The sequence below is a fragment of the Accipiter gentilis genome, chromosome 9, assembly GCF_929443795.1.
Source record: "Accipiter gentilis chromosome 9, bAccGen1.1, whole genome shotgun sequence".
NCBI classification, from domain to species: domain Eukaryota; kingdom Metazoa; phylum Chordata; class Aves; order Accipitriformes; family Accipitridae; genus Astur; species Astur gentilis.
This window is the reverse complement of record NC_064888.1, coordinates 17,842,431-17,862,697: the sequence shown is the minus strand read 5'-3', so window position 1 is coordinate 17,862,697 and position 20,267 is coordinate 17,842,431. Positions and strand designations below refer to the sequence as shown.

General features: G+C 36.9%; 1 protein-coding gene across 1 annotated transcript in view; it reads left to right on the top strand.

The window, feature by feature from the left end:
- Positions 1-20,267, top strand: part of LRMDA (leucine rich melanocyte differentiation associated) — a 692,212-nt gene that overhangs the window by 403,735 nt on the left and 268,210 nt on the right. Inside the window, exon 5 of the mRNA XM_049811164.1 lies at positions 1,091-1,217. Coding sequence (XP_049667121.1) covers positions 1,091-1,217 — 127 coding nt within the window. The remainder of the gene's footprint in view (positions 1-1,090; positions 1,218-20,267) is intronic.

Below are 20,267 nucleotides of genomic sequence, written 5' to 3'. Positions count from 1 at the left end.
GAAAAGTCTGGCACTTCCCTCACTTTGCAATGTCTGCTTCACATTTGGTTGACTAAATGTAAATAACATGTACTTGAGTTGGTTAGATATTTTAATTTGCCATGGTTGTGTGCCTTACTTTGTTTCTGATCTGCCATGTTCTCTCCCTCTGCAAGCAAGGAGCCAATGATATTTTCTGAGGCTAAAAATCTGCTGTACTTTGAGTAAAAAAAGATAAATAGAATATAGTGCTGATGGATCCTAACAAGAACTTTGAATTCTTAAAATATTTTTCATTAAAATAGTCTCTCCCTGCATTTAATCCTGAGCTGGGATCCATATGCCATAAGGACACGTTGCCTCTCTGGCAGGACCAAATTGGTATTCTCCTTCCAAATGATGCCTGTGTCAAAACGTAGTCCTGGAAAGCAGAGACCAGGAATAACTCTCCATGCTTTCTCTTGACAAATTCTTTTTTTTAACATTAAGAGTTTTGAACACTGACATACATTCCTTTCAAGACAAAGAGTGGTGTTTTAGGATGTATGGTAGAAGACAAATTACACTTCTCCCTGATTTGCTGTTCACATGTCTCTAACGTTGCTGATCATTGTGTTTTTAGGAAAATATAATAAAAATCTGAAGAAGTGTTGGCAAATGAGTGTTTACTGAAAATTCTTTCAGAGAAGATAGCTGGCAGTTTTCCATGTCTCAGATTGGTTTTCCCCTGCAATCTAGGATGGAATCTTTGGAATCACTCAAAAGTCCTTTTTCCAAAATGGCAATTCAAAACAACTTCCAGTTTATTCTATTTCTGGGTATACCTTATACCTTACTAATACCTATAGAGAACATACATGCCCATGGTGATAATTTTCTTATCTGTTTGATCTACCCAGTATTATATTGTTATGGGCAGCTTACAACAAGCTTCATTTGAGAGAGTAAAGTAAGTATTATAACTTTTTATAAGCTATGTTGCATGAAAAAGGTGAACAGAGAGAGGAAAAAAGGCTGTTGCTGTTTATTGCTACTGTTATTTTTTTAGTCATTTAGTCTGTATGTCTTTGTTCATGACTGGATTTTAACTGTGCATTTTGCTATCTGTCAGGTATTTTGTCCTGCACAAATTGACAAACCTGAAATTTCTTGATACTCGGAAAGTAACGAGGAGGGAGAGAGAGGAAGCCTTGGTAAGAGGTGCCTTCATGAAAGTGGTTAAGCCCAAGGCTGCTAAGGTAGGAGAGTAAATGGAAGAATTAACGACAATGTGAATCATTATCACTGTTTTAAAATAACTCTAAAAGCTTGGCTGCATTTTTCGCTACAGTAACAGACAAAACCTTTCAAATGAAAGGACTGATAAATGTGGAAGGTGAGGGACAAAAGCCTTAGTAATTTTTATGTGTTTTAATATCAAACTTTACTGTTACATCTGGTTAATAGACTGTGGTTATGTTATCAAATTTCTGGTTTCCAACCTCTGTTTCAACAAAGTAACTAATATGTCACTGAACTTAAAAGAATATTTTTACCCTGTCTAAAGATATGTAATAACTGTGTGATATGCTTTTGTGAAAGAATGCAGTTTTTCTGACAAGTTGTCCCCTGCCTTGTGTGTTAAGCACAAATGTCTATCACAGAGCTCACACCTGTGGTGTTTATTGGCTTTTAGTGGACCAGGTGATTCTAATTTTGTATGATGTTACTTAATGTGGTGTCCTGCTAATAAGCATTGAAAACATCACAGAGACAGTTTCAGTAATCTGAGCTTTTGATACCACTTGCATCAACTCTGGGCATACTGTATACTGCTGATGCAAACGAAATGTGAATTTAAATTCTCTACTTTACCTTCTTTTTCCATTGTTGATCAATACACGATGGCAGCAATCTGAGCTGCAGAGTGTTTTAGAGCTGCAGATCTTTCTTAAAACTCCACTCAAGTTTTCAGTCTACTTGCTTTCTGTTAACTGTTTTGTTCTCTAAAATATACCATCAATAATTTATTGCAGATTTCCAATAATGCTGAATAATAAGATAACAGTTATGGAAATGCACTGTTTGGTAGCATAACAGCGTTGCTAGAGAAATGCATTATCACAAGTACAATTGCAGTGCTTAACAAATTAATTCAGACTGATTCATTTATAACTACTAAAATGTTAACAGTTCTAATACACGCATAGCTTTGATATATTGTTTTATTGTTTTCAGCTTCATATATGTAATAAATGAAATTATTTCTAAGCTGTTGTGGATGTCTTATTCACAGCAAACCATCTTTGCTGAATCTGGCCAAATGCAACAGCTGAAATGTGTTAGATATAGCATATGTATCTTGTCTTCTTTATAATTCTTCTTATCTAATCAGATTTTGGATCTGGTGAAGAGTTTTTTGAATTTTATTAGCAATTAGATTTTTCGTTTAAGAGTCTGCTCTTTGAATTTTAACCAACTTAATTATGTAAGAGAAGAAAAGCAGTGTCTCTTCCTTAAATTTGAAGTTCCTTTTCTGGATGAAACCTCTTTTTAAGTCAATTGCTAAGGGTAAATTACTTCACAAATGTAGGCATAACATCTTTATCTTTCATATCTGTAATTGAACCTTTTGTATAGTTTTGAGTTATTTACCCACTAAGTCTTATCATAAAACATACATTTATTTCAGCAAATTTGCAGAAGCCTCAAATTTACTCTTGTTATTGCCATGCTAAAGCGTTTTTTTTTTCTTCTTTATAAATTGTTTGGTACAAATTGCTGATGGTAATATCATTGTAAATGCTTTTCATGGCATGAATTAATGCTTCTTAAGGTGCTACAAAATTACCCTCATCATACAATATTATATACATATTACACAAGTGACTAATTTAAAATAAATAGTAAATTGGATGCAGGACAGTTATTATAAACCTCTTAAAATTGTTTTGAATTTGTGCTTGTTTCCTAGGATATTCATACTTACAGTATGCGTGCATGCATGCAAACTCTTTTTACGCCTGAGAACACTCATGGAGTCCTCTCTGCATATATGTTTTCAGATGCAGATTTGTATGTATATAGCTATTTACAGTTATACTCAAAGACCATAACAAGCAGCATTCCTCTATATATCACAAAGATGATGTGCAGAATAACTGTACTTTCAAATTCTATCATATGTTATATATTGAATACATGATGGATTTTTATTCTTTAGCCTTCAGGTTTCCTGAATCTTGTGCTCTCTGTTCATCAGAGCCTCCCATATAGTTGCTGAGATTTTTGACCAGCTTCAGCCAAATTTAACAGACAGACAGTGGTAATATATTCTAAGCTTTCTGAAACTAGTTACAGGAGAATACACCTTGATCCAAACTAAGAGGAAGACTGCAGCACATTCACTATTGGTTGTTAGAGAAACTTAAGAAGTTGACCTAGTGATATAAGACCCTGCTGATAGTTAATTTCCTAAGAATGTTTTTTTCCTTCCCCCTACAAGGTAGTAGCTAGTGTGTCAGCCTATGCTTGCAGGAATGGAGCTGGAGTGATTAGTATTAATGTTGGTGCTTGCCACATGGAAATGTTGTTCTGCCAGATGTATTAACAACAGTGAGCCTATCAGAATTGATTTTTCAGAAAAAAAACCCCAAAATCCTAATTTAGGTGGGTTTTTTTCCCCCATTATGATAAGTAGGTGATGGCATGGCTTATTCAGCATAAAAGGCAGGCTGATGATCTAAAGAGGCTGTGATGTGGGGAGTTGTTTTCATTTTAGTCTTGACATGAAATACTTGGGAGAGCAAAATATCCCACCAAGAAAAATACACAAAATGAGAATAAAAGCAATAAATTTCCATCTGACTAGCTTGTGTTTACTCGAATGCAAAAGTATCTAGCAATCACCAGTCATGACTAAGTCATAAATATTTTATTTTATATAAATTTTTTTACTTTAATTTTTCCCTATTTTTTCTTTCTTCTTTTTTTTTTTTTTTTAACAGAACACTGCACTTTCTTGTGCTTTGCTTCATTTCATCCTTTGTTTAAAATGCATCGGTTTGTGATATGACTGTCTTATGGAAAGATGCAGTCATTTATTAGAAAACAGTTTAATGTTACAATGCAGTATTCCATCTCGCTGTGTAAGTGAGCTAAACTTCATTATTCTGTGATGTTTATGTTTTCTTTTGTCAAAATATTGAACATTGTATCATGCCTGATTTTAATAAAGGTTGGGTAAGCCTGGCTGGATAAGAGGCATTGAGCTAGATGAGAAAGCCTTGTTTAATGACCAGACCATGACCTCATTTCACCGGCATAAGTGTAGATCAAAGTGGAAGATGCCTGTCCAGTGTGAAGTGTGTTTCTGGGCATGACAGCACTTCACATCAGAAAGACAGCTCAAGAATACGACAGTCAAAATTGCTTAATTATGTCCCAGCTTTGTAATTATTCATCGCTGCTTCTACAAAGAGTACAGTTGTCATTTCTTGACATGATTATTTAAAACTGTACCCTCCTTTGGTTTATAGGTATATGAATTGGGCTTCCAACTGTTTCATCTTTAAAACTTAGAGATGCAAAACAGAATGTGATTTGAGAATACATTTTAAGACTCCATATTTTTACATTGCATATGATATAAACAAACGAAATTAAATTATGATGTATCAAAGCACATAATAATTTCCTATTTTAATGGTCTATTTTCATGATCATTTAACCTAGATGATAAAATGTGGATATATCAGTTATGTCTAAAATGTGTTGCTATGAATAGATACACACTGTTATAAGTCTCTTTAAAGATAAATTTAATTGCTTAATAGTAGGTCAATGCATGTGCTTTTAGAAAATACATATATTTCCCAGTATTTTGCAACCCTTCTGCTCAACAACTATTTTTTTAGCTTACTGCATTTTTAAAGTTAATGTTTTTATCAGTTTTCTTTATAGTGGCAAAAGCAAACAGTGTGCATTTGGTGACATGCAAGAGTCTTGCAGCTTATAGCACCAAATTGTCAGTGGGTATCCATAGGTATACTTCCAAGTAACTGACTTAATATTATGTGGAGTTATTCTGCTTTCTTTCAACTTTACCAAGAACATCTTGTCCACTGGGTATAAAGGAAACTGTACAACAAAAGATGGCAGTATAGGTGGTTTGAATTTTTTTTGCCTTCAGATGCGTTGTTTTCATCACAACTTATAATTGTAAAACCTGACATAGCATTTGTACTCTAAGGAAATAAGATGGAGACGCTTAAGCAGAAAGGCAAGTCTAATATTTGTGTTTCATGTGATGAGTGTATGTGATTCTTGCTCACACTGTTACTTGGAGGGTAGAGGGAGATTATTATGATAGGAAGAGTAAATATTTAGGCAGAACAGCTTAAGAAATAACATGAGCTAAAATCTATAGTGTTGCTTTCAGATCATAGTCAGTATTCTTGTGTTTAAGCTCATAAGAAAAGCTCATGCTTTTTCAAATTCTATTAAAATCAGATGAGGCATAGGGAGTGATTTTAGTAATTTTTGTCCTTAACTATTTAACAGGAATCATATTTTTCTTAAATAGATGTGTTCTATCTGCTTCCAAGAATTTAGGCAAGGCATTTTTGCTAATGCATCTCATGGGCCTTTCCCAACCCCCTCCCTAAATTAGGAAAATGGGGTTCTTTTAAAAAGGAAATAAAAGGTGACAGATAAACCTTTGGAGAACATCTGCATTGCTCACTTTTTTTTCTTTTTTTTTTTTTTCTCCTTTTACCAGCACCATTGTGTGGAGATCTTGGCTTATGAACTTACAGCATTTGAAGTACACAAAAGGCAAAGGGCTTTTAAAGTTTAAAGAATCATTGTGGCAATGAACTGCTAGCTTGCAAGATGCCTCTCTGAGAGAGCTTCTACATAATAGGGTTTCTTATCATCCAGATGTCAAAGTTTCACATACTAAAACAGAACAATGTCACAAATTTAAGACTCCAACCTAAACTGTGATTCAGTAAATAATATTGACTTCAAAGACATTGCAGCAGTCATGCTGCTATTTGGCACACTGAAGTATCTACTTTGCTCTTTGGAAAGTTAAGTATTTTAAGCAAGAGTCCATAAAGTGATTGCCTTATAATCCCCTAATGACACATCAAAATTAGGAATAAAGAATAATTGAAAAAATAAAATGCCAGAATTTATATTTCTATTCTGTATGAACACTTTGGCGGTCTAGGAGAAAACATTGCCGAGTAGGATGTGCCAGATACAAGAGTGGCACTTGCTAGAACTAAGCTGATAGAGCTAAGTTTGGTCATTCAAAGATTTTAATTTTTAATACCCCGTTATCTTAAACAAATCCCATGATCCAAAACACATGTAAGCAAACACACGTATATAAAACTTTTATGAAATAATTGTGTGTGAATAGCATTTGCATATTTTTCTCTAAACTGGTGGATTTTACTTATTTTCTAAAACTGGGGTGTGATATCTTGAACTAAGCTTTTTTTTGGCCTTCAGGGGAATAGGTGTGGTGATTAATGTAGAATAAGAAATAAGAAAAGCACGGTGAAATACCAACATTAAGAAGTGATCGAGGTGCTGGAGAACTGAGAGATGACCTTAGGTTTTTCCTTCTGTTTTCTGATTCATATGGTATACTGATCCACACTTTCATTTTTTTTATTTAACTTGGAAGTTTAGATTCTTGTATGTTTGTATTATCCAATTAGTTGCAAAGACAACCAGAAGAAACTTTTGGATATGATCCAATCCTTGAAACATCAAATAGTATTTTCTCTTTCTGAGAATATCTGTGTGTCCCCTTGATAGTCACATTGCAATAATAGCAGTCTATTTGGTATGTGTATGTGTGCGTGAGCTCACCATGAAGCACAATGAATCCAGAAATGGAATTTGAGCTGTGATATTCATAAATTCAAGAATACTATATTCAGAACACTTTAAAAAGGTCACTAAAGCTGTCCGCAATTTTTGTAGCAACAAAAAATTACTTCCCAAAATATAGATATGTCTTGATTCAATGTTGAGAGATAAAATCTATCACATCTCATGGTGCTTGTAGGGTAAATTAGTGACATGAGGTTTTCAGAAATGGGAAAGCTAATTATTGTAGATGTGCAAGTGATAAGTGGCTTAAGGGTGTGACTGAAATTTTATATATTAGACTAAGAAACAGAAAGCTGGTAGTTCATCTAATGGCTAATGAAGTTCTATGGAAGGCACCCGTGAAACACTGGAGAATGATATGCGGAACTGAGAATATACAGTCACAGTATACGAGGATACAGGTCAACAAGCAGTGCTACTGTAGTTTGGATCTTGCCTAATATGTTGTATTGGTTTTGTGTGGCAAGGTTTTGGTAGCGGGGGGGGTTTACAGGGGTGGCTTCTGTAAGAAGCTGCTGGAAGCTTCCCCTGTGTTCGAGAGAGAGCCCATACCAGCCGGCTCTAAGGCGGACCTGCTGCTGGCCAAGGCCGAGCCAATCAGTAATAGTGGTAACGCCTCATTTTAAGAAGGAAAAAAAAGTTGGGACAGGGAGAAACAGCTGCCGGAGTGAGGAGTGAGAACATGTAAGAGAAACAACCCTGTGGACACCAAGGTCAGTGAAGAAGGAGGGGGAGGAGATGCTCCAGGCGCCAGAGCAAAGATTCCCCTGCAGCCTGTGGGGAAGACCCTGGTGAGGCAGGCTGTCCCCCTGCAGCCCAGGGAGGTCCACGGTGGAGCAGATCTCCACCTGCAGCTCAGGGAGGACCCCATGCTGGAGCAGGTGGGTTCCCAAAGGAGGCTGTGACCCCGTGGGAACCCCGTGCTGGAGCAGGCTCCTGGCAGGACCTGCGGATCTGTGGAGAGAGGAGCCCACGGAGCAGGTTTTCTGGCAGGAGTTGTGACCCCATGCGGGACCCGCACTGGAGCAGTGTGCTCCTGAAGGACTGCACGCCATGGAAGGGACCCATGCTGGAGCAGTTCGTGAAGAACTGCAGCCCGTGGGAAGGGCCCACGTTGGAGAAGTTCGTGGAGGACTGTCTCCCGTGGGTGGGACCCCACGCTGGAGCAGGGGAAGAGTGTGATGAGCCCTCGTCCTGAGGAGGATTAGCAGCAGAAAATAACGTGTGATGACCGTAAACCCCATCCCCGTCCTCCTTGTGCCACTGGGGGGGCTTGTTGAAGGAATCCGGGAGTGAAGTTGTGCCTGGGAAGAAGGGAGGGGTGGAGGGAAGGTGTTCTGAGATTTGGTTTTATTTCTCATTACCTTACTCTGGTTGATTTGTAATAAATTGAGCTAATTTTCCCCAAGCTGAGTCTGTTTTGCCTGTGATGGTAATTAGTGAATGTTCTTATCTCGACCTGCAAGCTTTTTGTTATATTTTTCTCTCCTCTGTCCAGCTGAGGATGGGGGAGTGACAGAATGGCTTTGGTGGGCACCTGGCATCCAGCCAGGGTCAACCCATCACATATGTAGTCTTAGGAAGAAATAATTCAGTAATTAGCTGAATATATCACAGCTTCTTTTACATTTCCTTCGATTATATATCAAATTAAATGTGCATATGAAGGAGAGCCGTAGACTCCATTCTTTGGTTGAAGTTATTGTGCAATAGATCCCACTATCTTTGCATATGATCGATAGCAGACCGGTGTTGCACTTGCTACATAGTATGTTGTCCTAGTGAAGAAACCTAAAAATAAATTTGATCTGGCTGTGAATTTGTGCACCATGTGAGGAAGCTCTTGGAAAAGGTGGAATTAGTAACAGGATCTAGAGTAGTCTGCTAAGGCCAGTCAGTAAATAGTTGCCTTCCAGGTGCCTGCAAGGGCAGCTGCATTAAAGCAAACTGAAAGGCAGGCTTGGGAAAAAGCAGCAGAGGGAAGAAAAGGGTCAGTAAGGAGGAAACAAAGACAGTTATGTTAGTAAAGTTAAAGATGGGAAACTGAGCTACAAAGAGCTTGGAAAGTAAGAAGCTTGCATGCGGTACTTGAATCTGCAAGCTAAGACATTTAAAGGGACTTGATTGGTTTTTTTGCTGTATTTTGTGTCTTCACGTATGACAGGTCATGTGATAAGAGAGAAGGAATCTCAGTCAGTAAATGAGAGAAAAGCAATGAGTTTAAACAGAATGTATTCTCTCTGCTTAGCCTGCTGTAATTCCAGCTGTCAAGAAGGAAGAATAGATATGTGTGGGTCATATGTGTGTTAGGGTAGGGGGAAAGACTCTTCATTGTTTGTTCTTGTGGTGATAATTCTTGAAAAACTGATATATATTTAGTTCTTTGGGAATGTATTATGTAGGCTACATTTCAGTATCTAATTGCTATTGAAGATACAGAATGCAAAGGTGATGACTCTTTCCTAAAATTATTCCTTACAAAAAAAAAAAAGTATATGATTGTCATGAAGCCAGTGTCATTTTAGTCATTAATGATCCCAATGCACTTTTCAGATAGGAAGGGGTGTTACTTCTGGAGCCCTGGCCTGATTCCAATTCAGGTAATTATGTTCTGCCTCCATGGATTCCTCTGCAGTCTCAATTTACTAAGGCATTCTTCTCCACCTTCTGCCCTAAACTATTATGTAGTGTTGCAGTGTGCTAGTTAACCAGCTGCTACTTTGCACCTGAAAGGTGTCTGTCTTTCAGTAGTAGTGAGCAAATTGATCCCTTTGTAAGACTTACTTAATATTTGTGAAGCACTTGGGCGTTCTCTGGTGAATGGCAATAGGCGCTGTATATCGTTAACACATTCATTTAATTGAAGACGCTAGCATGACAACTTGTTTATTACTGCTGGGGTTTTTTGTTTGTTTTGTTTGGTGTACTTTTTTCTTTTTTTTTTCTTTTTGTGGGTTCAGAGCTATGGAAACTTCAAATAGTAGATGCTGCAAGCATATGGTCTGGCTTTTGTCTTGTGATCAACCTATTCAGTCTACTTAACAAAATGCCATTAAGCAGAATGTAATAATGTGATATCAGACAGTAGGTCAAGAATCATGACTGGTTTAAATTCTCAATGGATCAGTATGGCTAGAATTTTATCCTGTAAGTTTTATTAGTTTTTCTTTTGGAAAAGAAAACACTGCTGCTGTACAAGCAGAGTTCACTGCACTCTCTTGTAGTCCCTCTTTTCAGAAAAACTAATGCAATGGATCTCATTTTCAGATGACACTACTGCTAGGTATAGGAGTTATTCATATGTTGCATTTTGTCCAAAAAAATTTTTATTTAATATGGCATTGGCAAAACTCTGGGCCAATTCTTTTGTTCCAATAGGTGATTCCCCCACCCCCACCCCGGACTTTGAGGCACTGTCTCATATAGTCTTAATCACATTGATGAGTCATTATAGTCATTACATAGAAGTAGTCTTAATTGTGATGGTTAGAATATATGTTAATTCTTAGCCATGAAACAAAGGTTCAATTATAAAATATTCTTTTTTTTTTTTTCTGAAAGCTGCTTGTCACAGCAAGATTTCAGAGAGAGAAATTCAGTGGCAAACTACCACTACCAAAGGGTCTACTTGTATTTTTGTAAATGTGAAGCACCTGGTTCAAAAGTTGCAAAGAACTGTCATGGCTCAGTTTATATTTATTGCTCGTTTTGATGATGATTGGATGCTATATCGTTTTCACAGCAAGCTCTGCAGTGTGTATGTATGCTGTGTCAAGACCTGGCTGCACTGTTCCACTGACACATCAAAAGGTCACCAACTGTTAGATAATGGCCACTGCAAATGAAGACAAAAATGATTTGTTGTGACCTTCGTAGCATTATCTTGCAATAAGGGACAACATGCTGTCAGGAAGACCATGACGTAAACAGAGTTTGTGATTCAAATGACTGTATTCTTTTTTCTTCTTTTCTGCCTTGAAGTACTACTTCATTAATATAAATCTTTCAAGAAACTTTCTCTTATGATGTAGTTGACAACTTTGTGTTAGTGAAGTTTCTATATCCAGACCAAAGAAGTAAATAAACCAATAAGAAATAGAGTGCCTTTGACATGTCATTCTCTGCAAATCGTTATTCCCCTAGTATTCTTTGGTTTTGCTTGCCATGAGAAAAAAGTTTTTGGTTGCACAATGACTTTTTTGATGATGTCTGTGATAATGCTGTAGTCCTTGATTCTACAGAAGCGGATTTTATCTTCTATGTGTTTCCTTTTGATATCAATGGCATTGTGGTCAAAAAGAACAGTCTAAAGAGATCTGCAGGTTACAAGTTCAGGTGTGAAGACCTGAATTATGTCAGGGGATAAAGGACCATGTCTTCATATAAAATGTGGTGCAAGCACAACATATAGTGTCTTATTGTGAAATGAATGCTAGATTGTTTTTTAGTGTTGCCATAGTCAAATTAGATGGATGGAATGAGAGGACAGGAACAAAGGAGGAGGTAAAACAAATGCACCTGGTATTGGCTAATATTTCTAGTCACTTGGAAAACAATGCAAGTGTCTCAAAATAGCAGTCTAGTGCTATTTCAGATACCCTAAAGTATACAGCAGATCCCTGTAGGGATGGCAGATAAGTATCTATAGGAGATGCAAGCTTTTCTGGAGCCACGATGGGAGGCCAGGCCCAGGTACTGTAGGGTGGCTAAAATGGCAGTAGAAGTTTGTGTTTAAGCAGCTGAATCCTGCCTTTCCTGTTGCGCTAAAAGAGACTGTGTGCTGCAACATATTGACAGGTCAAGAACACCAGAGTATTATAATAATAATCCTCCCCCGAACCAATGTCAGCCAGAGTGTGGTCCAAGAGGCACATAGAGCTGGTAGTGATGAGGTCACCTCCTAAAAGCTCAAGCACATCAGTCATTCTTTCTTCATTAATGACTAAGAATATGACCAATTTGTAGGTGGTTTATGAGTTATTTCAGGAAAATGAATTAATAATTTGTTTTCAGAGAAGGATTAATATTTCTCCCCTGGCCTCCACCCTTACCAGAAATGTCTAGGCCAAAGGGATATTTTGTAAGAAATCCTGAACTTTTTTGCCTAATAAGTTTCTAAACCTGCTCCCTTTGTCAAAGAAAAAGGATGCAGCACAGTTTCATCTGCTCCCTTACAGATTCTGGTTCCAGTTCCTGAATGTTAGTTGAAGCGGATGCTAACCTTATCATGTTAAAATGGGAGAATAATTTTATTGAATTCTGTGCCTGGTTGCAGAAGACAGTGCTAATTATAGCTTGTCCTAATCAGGCTGGCCATTGAAAATCTTACCCAGTTTTGAATGAAGCAACAGATTTTTCAGTTGACTTTTAGGGGCAGTGGGATAACCTTTATACAGTCAGTTTCCACACCTGGAATCTTTATTGATCTAGGTGAAAGACATACCTTATCGGTCAGACTTATCCGGATCCAAGCACCCTTTAAATTTTCATTTTTTCTCATTCTTCAAAATTTTCTTGTCCACTTTACAGACCAATGTTTTACCTTTCTTGAAAACCTTGACTGAAGAGCATTTTGCCCATCTTGCAGGCAGTGGAGCTGCCATAAAACATCTAAGATTTGGTGACTTTCATTACGCATCCATGTTTCAGGGGAATATGATGGGTTCATTGTGTGGGTTAAAAGCTCAAAAATATTTGTGACTGAGGACTGGTGTTCTGTTTGAAGGAATTAGTGAGAGTATAAAGCTTTTGCAGTTAATTGTTGTCCTAATTTATCTTTGTTATTCAGAACATCCAAGGACAAAATGTTCCTAGGAAAACATACAAAATGTAATTAACTCTGCCATTAGGAACTTCTCTGATAAATAAAGAAAATTTCAATCACGCTTCAAAAATGGCATTGCTTTGAATCCTGTTCTGTGAATGATCTGTTTTGGAGCTAGGGTTTCTTGGGACTGTAGCAGGCAGGGGATCTGTCCTTAAGCTACGTGTGTTTAATTTTTAAGTGTATTTAGGGTATGCTTCAGTTCTAATGTATCAAAGGACATTATGTCAAGGTGCCTAGTAAACACATGTGCATTGTCCCAAAGATGATTCATTTCTCTTTCAACCTCAGTGGGGCTTGAAAACCTTAGTCATTCTTTCTTGTAGAAGAACCTGTGGGATATTTGCTTAATGATTAAATTGCTTAATGATTAAATTACTATTGCCTTTGTGTTCCTAATTTATGAGCTTGAAGCAGAAGGAGATGAAGTTTTCTGTTACGTCAATACAGCAAACTATCCTACATACCTTACTCTGGCAAGTTTCATTCGGAAATATATCATTTGGGTTAAAATAATAAGTAAATTCAGGATTGAGAAATTAGGACTTTTTTTTCCCTTCCCACATTGTAAGAATAAATATACAACTTTGTTCACATAATGGTTACAAACAGTTCACTGTGTAGGCCAAATGCTCTCTAATGCAGTAAAATTAAGAAATAATATGCTTTGAAAGTGATTTATGAGTGTGGTTAAACTGCCAGATTTACAAAGAAATAGTTCAGATCTTGGGAAGCCTCAGGAGTCACGTCAAAAATGAATTTGACCATGATTTAAACTGCTACTTTTCTTACATGACATTTAATATGTGTACTTTGGAGGCCCATATGTCTTTAATAAAATAGCATTAAGTTTTAAATATGATATGAACGCAGTCAGTTTCTAAATTCATAACCTTTTCCACAACTCCAAAATGCTAACCAATAAGGGAGTCATACATGCAATAAAACATAAAACTTAGAAAATAAGTTTTTTATTAGAATGGTTAGACAGTTGGCAGGTCTGTTGTAATGTAATAAATACATGCAGCCAATTTGGGTTTATCAGCCTTCGTTTACACTGTAAGCAACTGGGACCAGACAACTAATTATAACTGAGGACCAAAGGTCATGAAAAGTATATTTTGTCCGGTGAATGTGTACTTGCTAGATGAACCTTATAATGCTAAAAAAAGTAATTTATTAAATAAAAACCATTATAGTATGCTTCCCTGTTGAATTTGTCTCAGACTATAATGTTTATTGGAGAGTCATATACTTTAAGAGTGTTCTGAAGTACTAAGTATTTAAAAAATTATGAAAAGACGTACACAGTTTACAAAGGATTTAAATGTTTAGCAAATGGTGGCCAGAATAACTCAGTGTTTCGTGAAAACAGAAATACAGGAGTCTGGTCTATGCTGAAGTTTATACTCAATGACAAAAGAATGTTAGCGTATTTTGAGGGGTATTTCTTTGCAATGTGAGGTATTTTATTAATTTTGTTAAAATAATGTATTTTAAGATTACTTTCTGAAATGGAAGCTAGCCCCCAGCAAAAGTAGCTTCCTAGATAGCTTGAGCTTTTATTCAGAACAACAGATTCTGGTTTGCTTGCTGAGTTACCCATTTATTCAATATGCATAGAACAATACTGCAAGCCTGATCACATAGTCTTGGTAGTCTGACATTCTAATGAAAGCTATTGAAATGGTGTGGGAGTTAGGAAAAGACAGATTTTCTATGTACTGTTAGGAGTGTGGGGGGGTGGGGGATAAAAACTTGAATGTGGTATACACTTTCCTACAAAACTTTCAATGATTTGATTTCTGATTAGGGTTCTAGAAAAATGGCAAAAAATAAATTAAAGAAGTCTGCTTTGAGATGTATTACAGAGCATATATTCAAATGCTAATCTGTAGTCCTCCAGAATTATGGGTACCCTAGAGCATCCAGAAAATTATTAACAGCATGTAATCCAGCTCAGTGTGAATGCATCTTTTCTCTGTTAGCCAAATCTTTACATAATACAAATCATTCTACCTATAAAAGCACAAATATGTTATTGTTCTCAACAGGCAATTTAATGCAGCTATAGGGAGGAGAATAAGAGAAAAGAAGATTACAAGCTAGCTGATCATGCTTTTATTTCTCTTAAATCTCTCAGCACTTCTCCATGGTTGTACTTGTTTAAGGATTGTACACAACTGTGCTGTCTATATGATTTGGAAAGCAAATCAGCCTAAATATGAAGTTTCAATGGGTGTAGTTTTTAGGGGATTTGATATATTTATCACAAATATACATTTTACCCCAGAAGCAGTGCTGAACCTGTAATCTTTTTTTCTTATAATTCTTTTGAAGACTTAAGTTTTGCTGTAGAAAGCTCATTTACATTTGCCACCCAGTTGTGCAGCTTGAGCTGCAGAAGAGCTATTAAAGTTAATTATTTTCTGGAGGGTCTTATCAAAAGGAATATTAGCGTGAATACATATAGAAAGTATGTGAATGAGGAAGAAAAATGTTTTATTGAAATAAGACACAACTATCTCCAGTCATGCTGTGGAGTCAGGATCCTGCTCCAATGGTATATGTGTATGTGACTGAGTTTAACTGGTAATTCTTGTCAGCAAGGAGGTGGATCCACTCTAGCGTAAGGGTGCAGATTGTTGTTGTCTTTTATTATTGTATTCTGTTAATTTTTTTCCTGCTATTATTTTGGCACCAGACTGCGGCTTGTGACTCTCACTGTAAAGTTTTGCATCTATATGAAAATAATAGTTTTGCTTTTGTTATTTTCCACCAAGCATGTGTCATTATGGTGTATGGGTACTACCTAATCATCAATGATTGGAAATTTATGTAAAATGTTTAGATAGGAGTAAGCAGTCAGCCTATTATTATTACTAGTTGCCAACAGAAAACGTGAACTAAATGTTTGTTTTAAAGTGAAAGGTGGAGGTACTAACACCAGAGAAGTAGTCCCTCTAGGAAAAAGAACGCAGTGGTAGAGGCAATGAATGTTCCTGTTCTACCTGTTCTCATCAAGCCCATCAAGCATGAACTGGAAGAAACTGTACATAGTTCTGTGGAAAAATAGTATTCCTGAGTTTGAAACAGGATATCACCTTCATGTTTTTCAGTTAGCTACAGGTCAAGTCTGTTGGACTGTTGAACCTAAAGCATAAAATATTTGTGCTGCTGGGTCTTAGAGCTGTTCTTGGAGAACTTGCTCACTTTGCATGCATTTTGGCAGGAGTTTTGTGTTTTGTTTCATATTGCATATGATTCCAGAGATGTCTAACAGGCCACAATATTAATTCATCACCCCAGATCTGCTCAAAGTTGTAACTATGTTGCTTCTGTATAATGTTCCCCAGCTTTTTCTGTTGCTCTTATGTGATGATTTTTCATACTTCTATGGTCTGAATAAGACTCTACAGTGCTATTTACTTGTAACCAGTCAAAGATGATGTGTGCAATTTCGAAAGATGGAATGCTATAACAGGACTAGGCAAAAGTACTGCCTGTGTGGCACAAAATTCTTCTTTCATATAAAGAAAAACTTTGAATCCATTTTTACTGCTGTTGAGTAGACTCTGAAGGCGTAGTCTGCTGTGTCAATGTGAGCAAAAGAAACAAACATATCTGTGCTGTGTCAAGTGGTCTTTCCAAAGCGGAACTCATTAAAATGTCTGCACATGTGACTCTAGTTTCAAACCAACCAATCATTCTCTAAATACAAAGCTATACAGGTAATTTGCTGATAGGAGTACTTTGGATTTTATGGCTTATTTCTAAGAGTAGAGAATTCTTACAAGGTAAGAAAATAATTCAGACTGTGAATAGAAAAATATCTTTAAGTTGAGTTCATGTACCAGGCCAGAGCGGTGCACAGTTTCTCAGTAAAGGACACAACTAACTTTCTGGGAAGCATTGCTTCAAGGCCATTGATAGTTGCAAAGTAAGGAAAGAAAAGGAACAGAATGGATTTTATTTTCCTGATTTATTTTTGAACACGAAACTAGAGATGTTATTTTTCATAGTAACTTCTTGATTTTAAGGCAACAGCTTCTGGGTTTTTTTCTTCCCATATGTTTACCAGTTTCTCTGGAGAGAACTTCTGAGGAACTGTTGTTTATGTGAAGTGCTCTTTTTCTCCACTCTCTCCTCCACCTCCCCCCAAGTAGAAATGAATAGGTATGTTGTTGGTAGAGAACTTACTTGGTTTGTCCTCTTGAGGTCATATTTTGGCAAGTGTGAAGTCTATTTTTTGATTTGATAAACCCCTAGTGGAATATGGTTTGGCTTGTAAAAACTGCTGTATACAGAGCCAATGGTTGTCTTGTCCTTTACAGCCTGGTCTTCTACCTTCTGCCCAGAATGCAGGGGAAACCAGCGATCACTGGCTGAGGCAGTGTCATTGTAGGACTACTGGAAATTCATGGAGCTTAAGTTTAATTTATTTATTAAACCTAAAATACACTAATTCAAGCCCTATAAATCTTGTGTAATACTGGTGCAGTGAAGTTAACATGAGGGCTGGTGTGGTCTGGGAGAATAAGACACATGCCTAATATTCCTTGCAGTTCTATAGCTGAGAAGCAATTATGTTGCAATCTAGACTGTCTGGTGATCCCAAAGAAGGTTCATGGAAGTTAATTTCAAGTTTATTTTCGGTCAGGGGATGTTGAAATGTTGTGTGTAGGTAGACCGGCTATTTGCAAATTTGGAAAATCAGGTATCTTGTTTGGGCTTTTATGTGGAGAAAAGGTTCAACTGAAGATTTTGCCTATACTGTAATTACCTGGAGATGAGAGTAGTCTCTTCCAATCCCGGTACTGATAATAGTGATGAAAACACTGCATTATCAGGGCTATTGTTTAGCTGGATACATGGTATATCTGTTCTGTGTGGCAGAAAATATTATTCTTTCATATGCTTTCTTAAAGAAATAGCTTAATCAAATACTAATACCATGTAAATTGAAAATGATAGCTACTTGATCTCGGGATGGAGAAGAGCTTAAATTGCTGGTGTATCATTTTCTCATCTATAATATTGATGTGGTGGAATAGTTTTAATTGGTGGAAACTTGCTGTAGTGGTAATAAAATAAATAATTTACTTATCCTGTGGCTGAACTTCTGGGCCTAGGCTGAAGGGCCACGCCTTTGTATCTGTAGGAAAATCCTGTCTGCAGTGGCTAGAAACAATTTGCTTTATCAGTGGAGACAGGATTTCATGCCTTCTCTTCTGTACTATTCAAAGAAATACTTACTTTTCTGATGTAATTTGTATTGGAGAAGACTTACTTTTTTAAAGGGAGAATGGATGGCATGTTTGGCTTTCAGTGCTGGTTCTTCTCCACTCAGAAACAAGTCAGAAAAACAGCGTAATCACTTTTTTCTTTGTTAGGGGCATGGAAAAATCTGTCTATTGAGAAAAGCAGATGGGCCAGGTAAGAAGAAAAACTTATAAGGCAGCCTGTGAGCGTAAGGTATCACTATTAGAAGGCTGGCAGCGTGGCCCTGATGCGAAACTTGTGTGTAGATTCAGATATATATATTTGTGTGCTATTATCAGCCCTTCAGGATTTAAGAGTGGTTTTTTTGAGGGCTATTTTGTCTTTACAAAATCTCTTCTTTCTCCAGGTTCTGTATATGTTGAAAAGTCTTTTAAAGCTCTGTGTCAGATCTACTCTTCATATGAAGTCTTTATAAATATTTATATAGCCCTACTGAGTAAGAGTCAATCCATTAGAATGCTTTAGGCTAGGATTAGCACTTTTGAAGCCTATTTAGCCAGATATGAGTTTATTTAATAACATTAAAGAGATAGTAAAAGAAAGCTTCTTTATCAGATAGTGGTAAGATCCATGAAGCAGGTTTATTAATGTCTAACTATCAAATTATACTTGCCTTGGAATTCATGGAAGTAGCAGAGTAATTGCCTGTTTGATTTGGGGCTGATTAGCATGGTGGTTAATGCTGAAGCTGCTTCGCCTGTGTGCAAGACCTTGATGAGATCAACAGCCAGCTCTGCTTTCTTGACTCCCATACCTAATGGAGCAATGCTGGTCTGAGACTGTATGGCAGCTAATGCTGATGTTTTTTCTTTTTCCTTCTCAAATACATACTATTCCTGATTTTATGGTGTTCATGTAGAAGGATCTTGTGATTCATAGTTGACTCATGCAGGTATCTGTAGTCAATGAATATTTGCCTAAGACAACTTGCACACAGTGCAAGTGGAGTAAACCAGCATCAAGGTAGTGATATTGGGAACTGTTGGTCCACTACTGGTCCAACACTGCTAGCAGGCTGAAGATTCCTTGCATTACTGTTACCTTTTATGATAAAGGGGGAAAAAAAAAAAGGTCTATTTTTGCATAGTACAGACCTCTGGCAATGTTGGAGACAAATGTCCCAGGCAGAAGCATAACTTTATTGTTATTCTTGCAGACCTATATGAAGGGTAAGTATACTTCAGGTTCAGTCACACATGCCACATAAGGGACACCAGCCATTGCATGTGTGGAAGTCTACTTACAGTAACCATCCAACCACAGACCTCTGAAACAACCATTTCCTTTAATGTTACATATATATATTTATTATCCCTGAATCTCTGGTATGTTTTCAGAATCTTACAGTATTCTCTTAGCAGTAATATAAATGAGAGTGTTGTAGCTCCTGAAACTATTGTATTGTTATATTTTGAGTGTACCCTTGAGTTAAGGATTAAACAATCCAGAAAACAGTTCTTGCTATTCCTTTGTTCTCTTCGCACCCCACCACACCCTCCCACCCCCTCATCTAGAACATGTTGGTCCCAAATTCCTTTGATGTCTCAGAGCCTCAGAGAAACAGGCTTTGAGAGACAATTGTTGCAATGTGAATCTTCGTTCCTTCTAATTACTGTCTCTGAAATAAGAATTGATGAATGTGGTTCCTCAGTTCAGACCCACTCCCACCACATAAATTGCTTTTTTTCTTTTCTTTGCAACATAGATATTCAGATCTCCTTTCTATCTTTCTCTGCCTGTCCTTGCTTCCCAAAGTAGGGCAGATTGACTCATATAAATGGTGGGACTTGGAATAATCTTAAAGATGATGTCAAAAGGGCATGATCAAAGTACTTTTATAGAGTGAGAAAATGTAATAATACTGCAACATTTCTTTTCTTTGCAGTCACAACAGTTTGGGTTATTTTGCCATCTGCGGTGCCTCCCCTTTGCCACCCCCTCAAGAAGAACTGTAGGCTGTATTAGAAAAGTTTCTATTCTCAAGAATAACTTTCTCCCTGTTTAATGTGCTTGTTGAAGCCCTAAAAATATAAATGCTGCAGACTGTTTCAATTTCATACATTTGACTTTTTTGTTTATGAATGTCCTGCAGACAATTCTGGAACCACTAACTACAAGTTCCATAACTGACTCCTCTCTTAGTTCCTTTTGAGTTTTCTTCTGTTAACTGGGCTTTTTTTCTCTTTTTCATTCATATTTGATTCTCTAACTAAGGTCATTACAGGAAGTAAGTTTCAAAGTAGCAAGTGGAGGATTTTAACTTTTAATTTATTTCCCTTAATTTCATTTT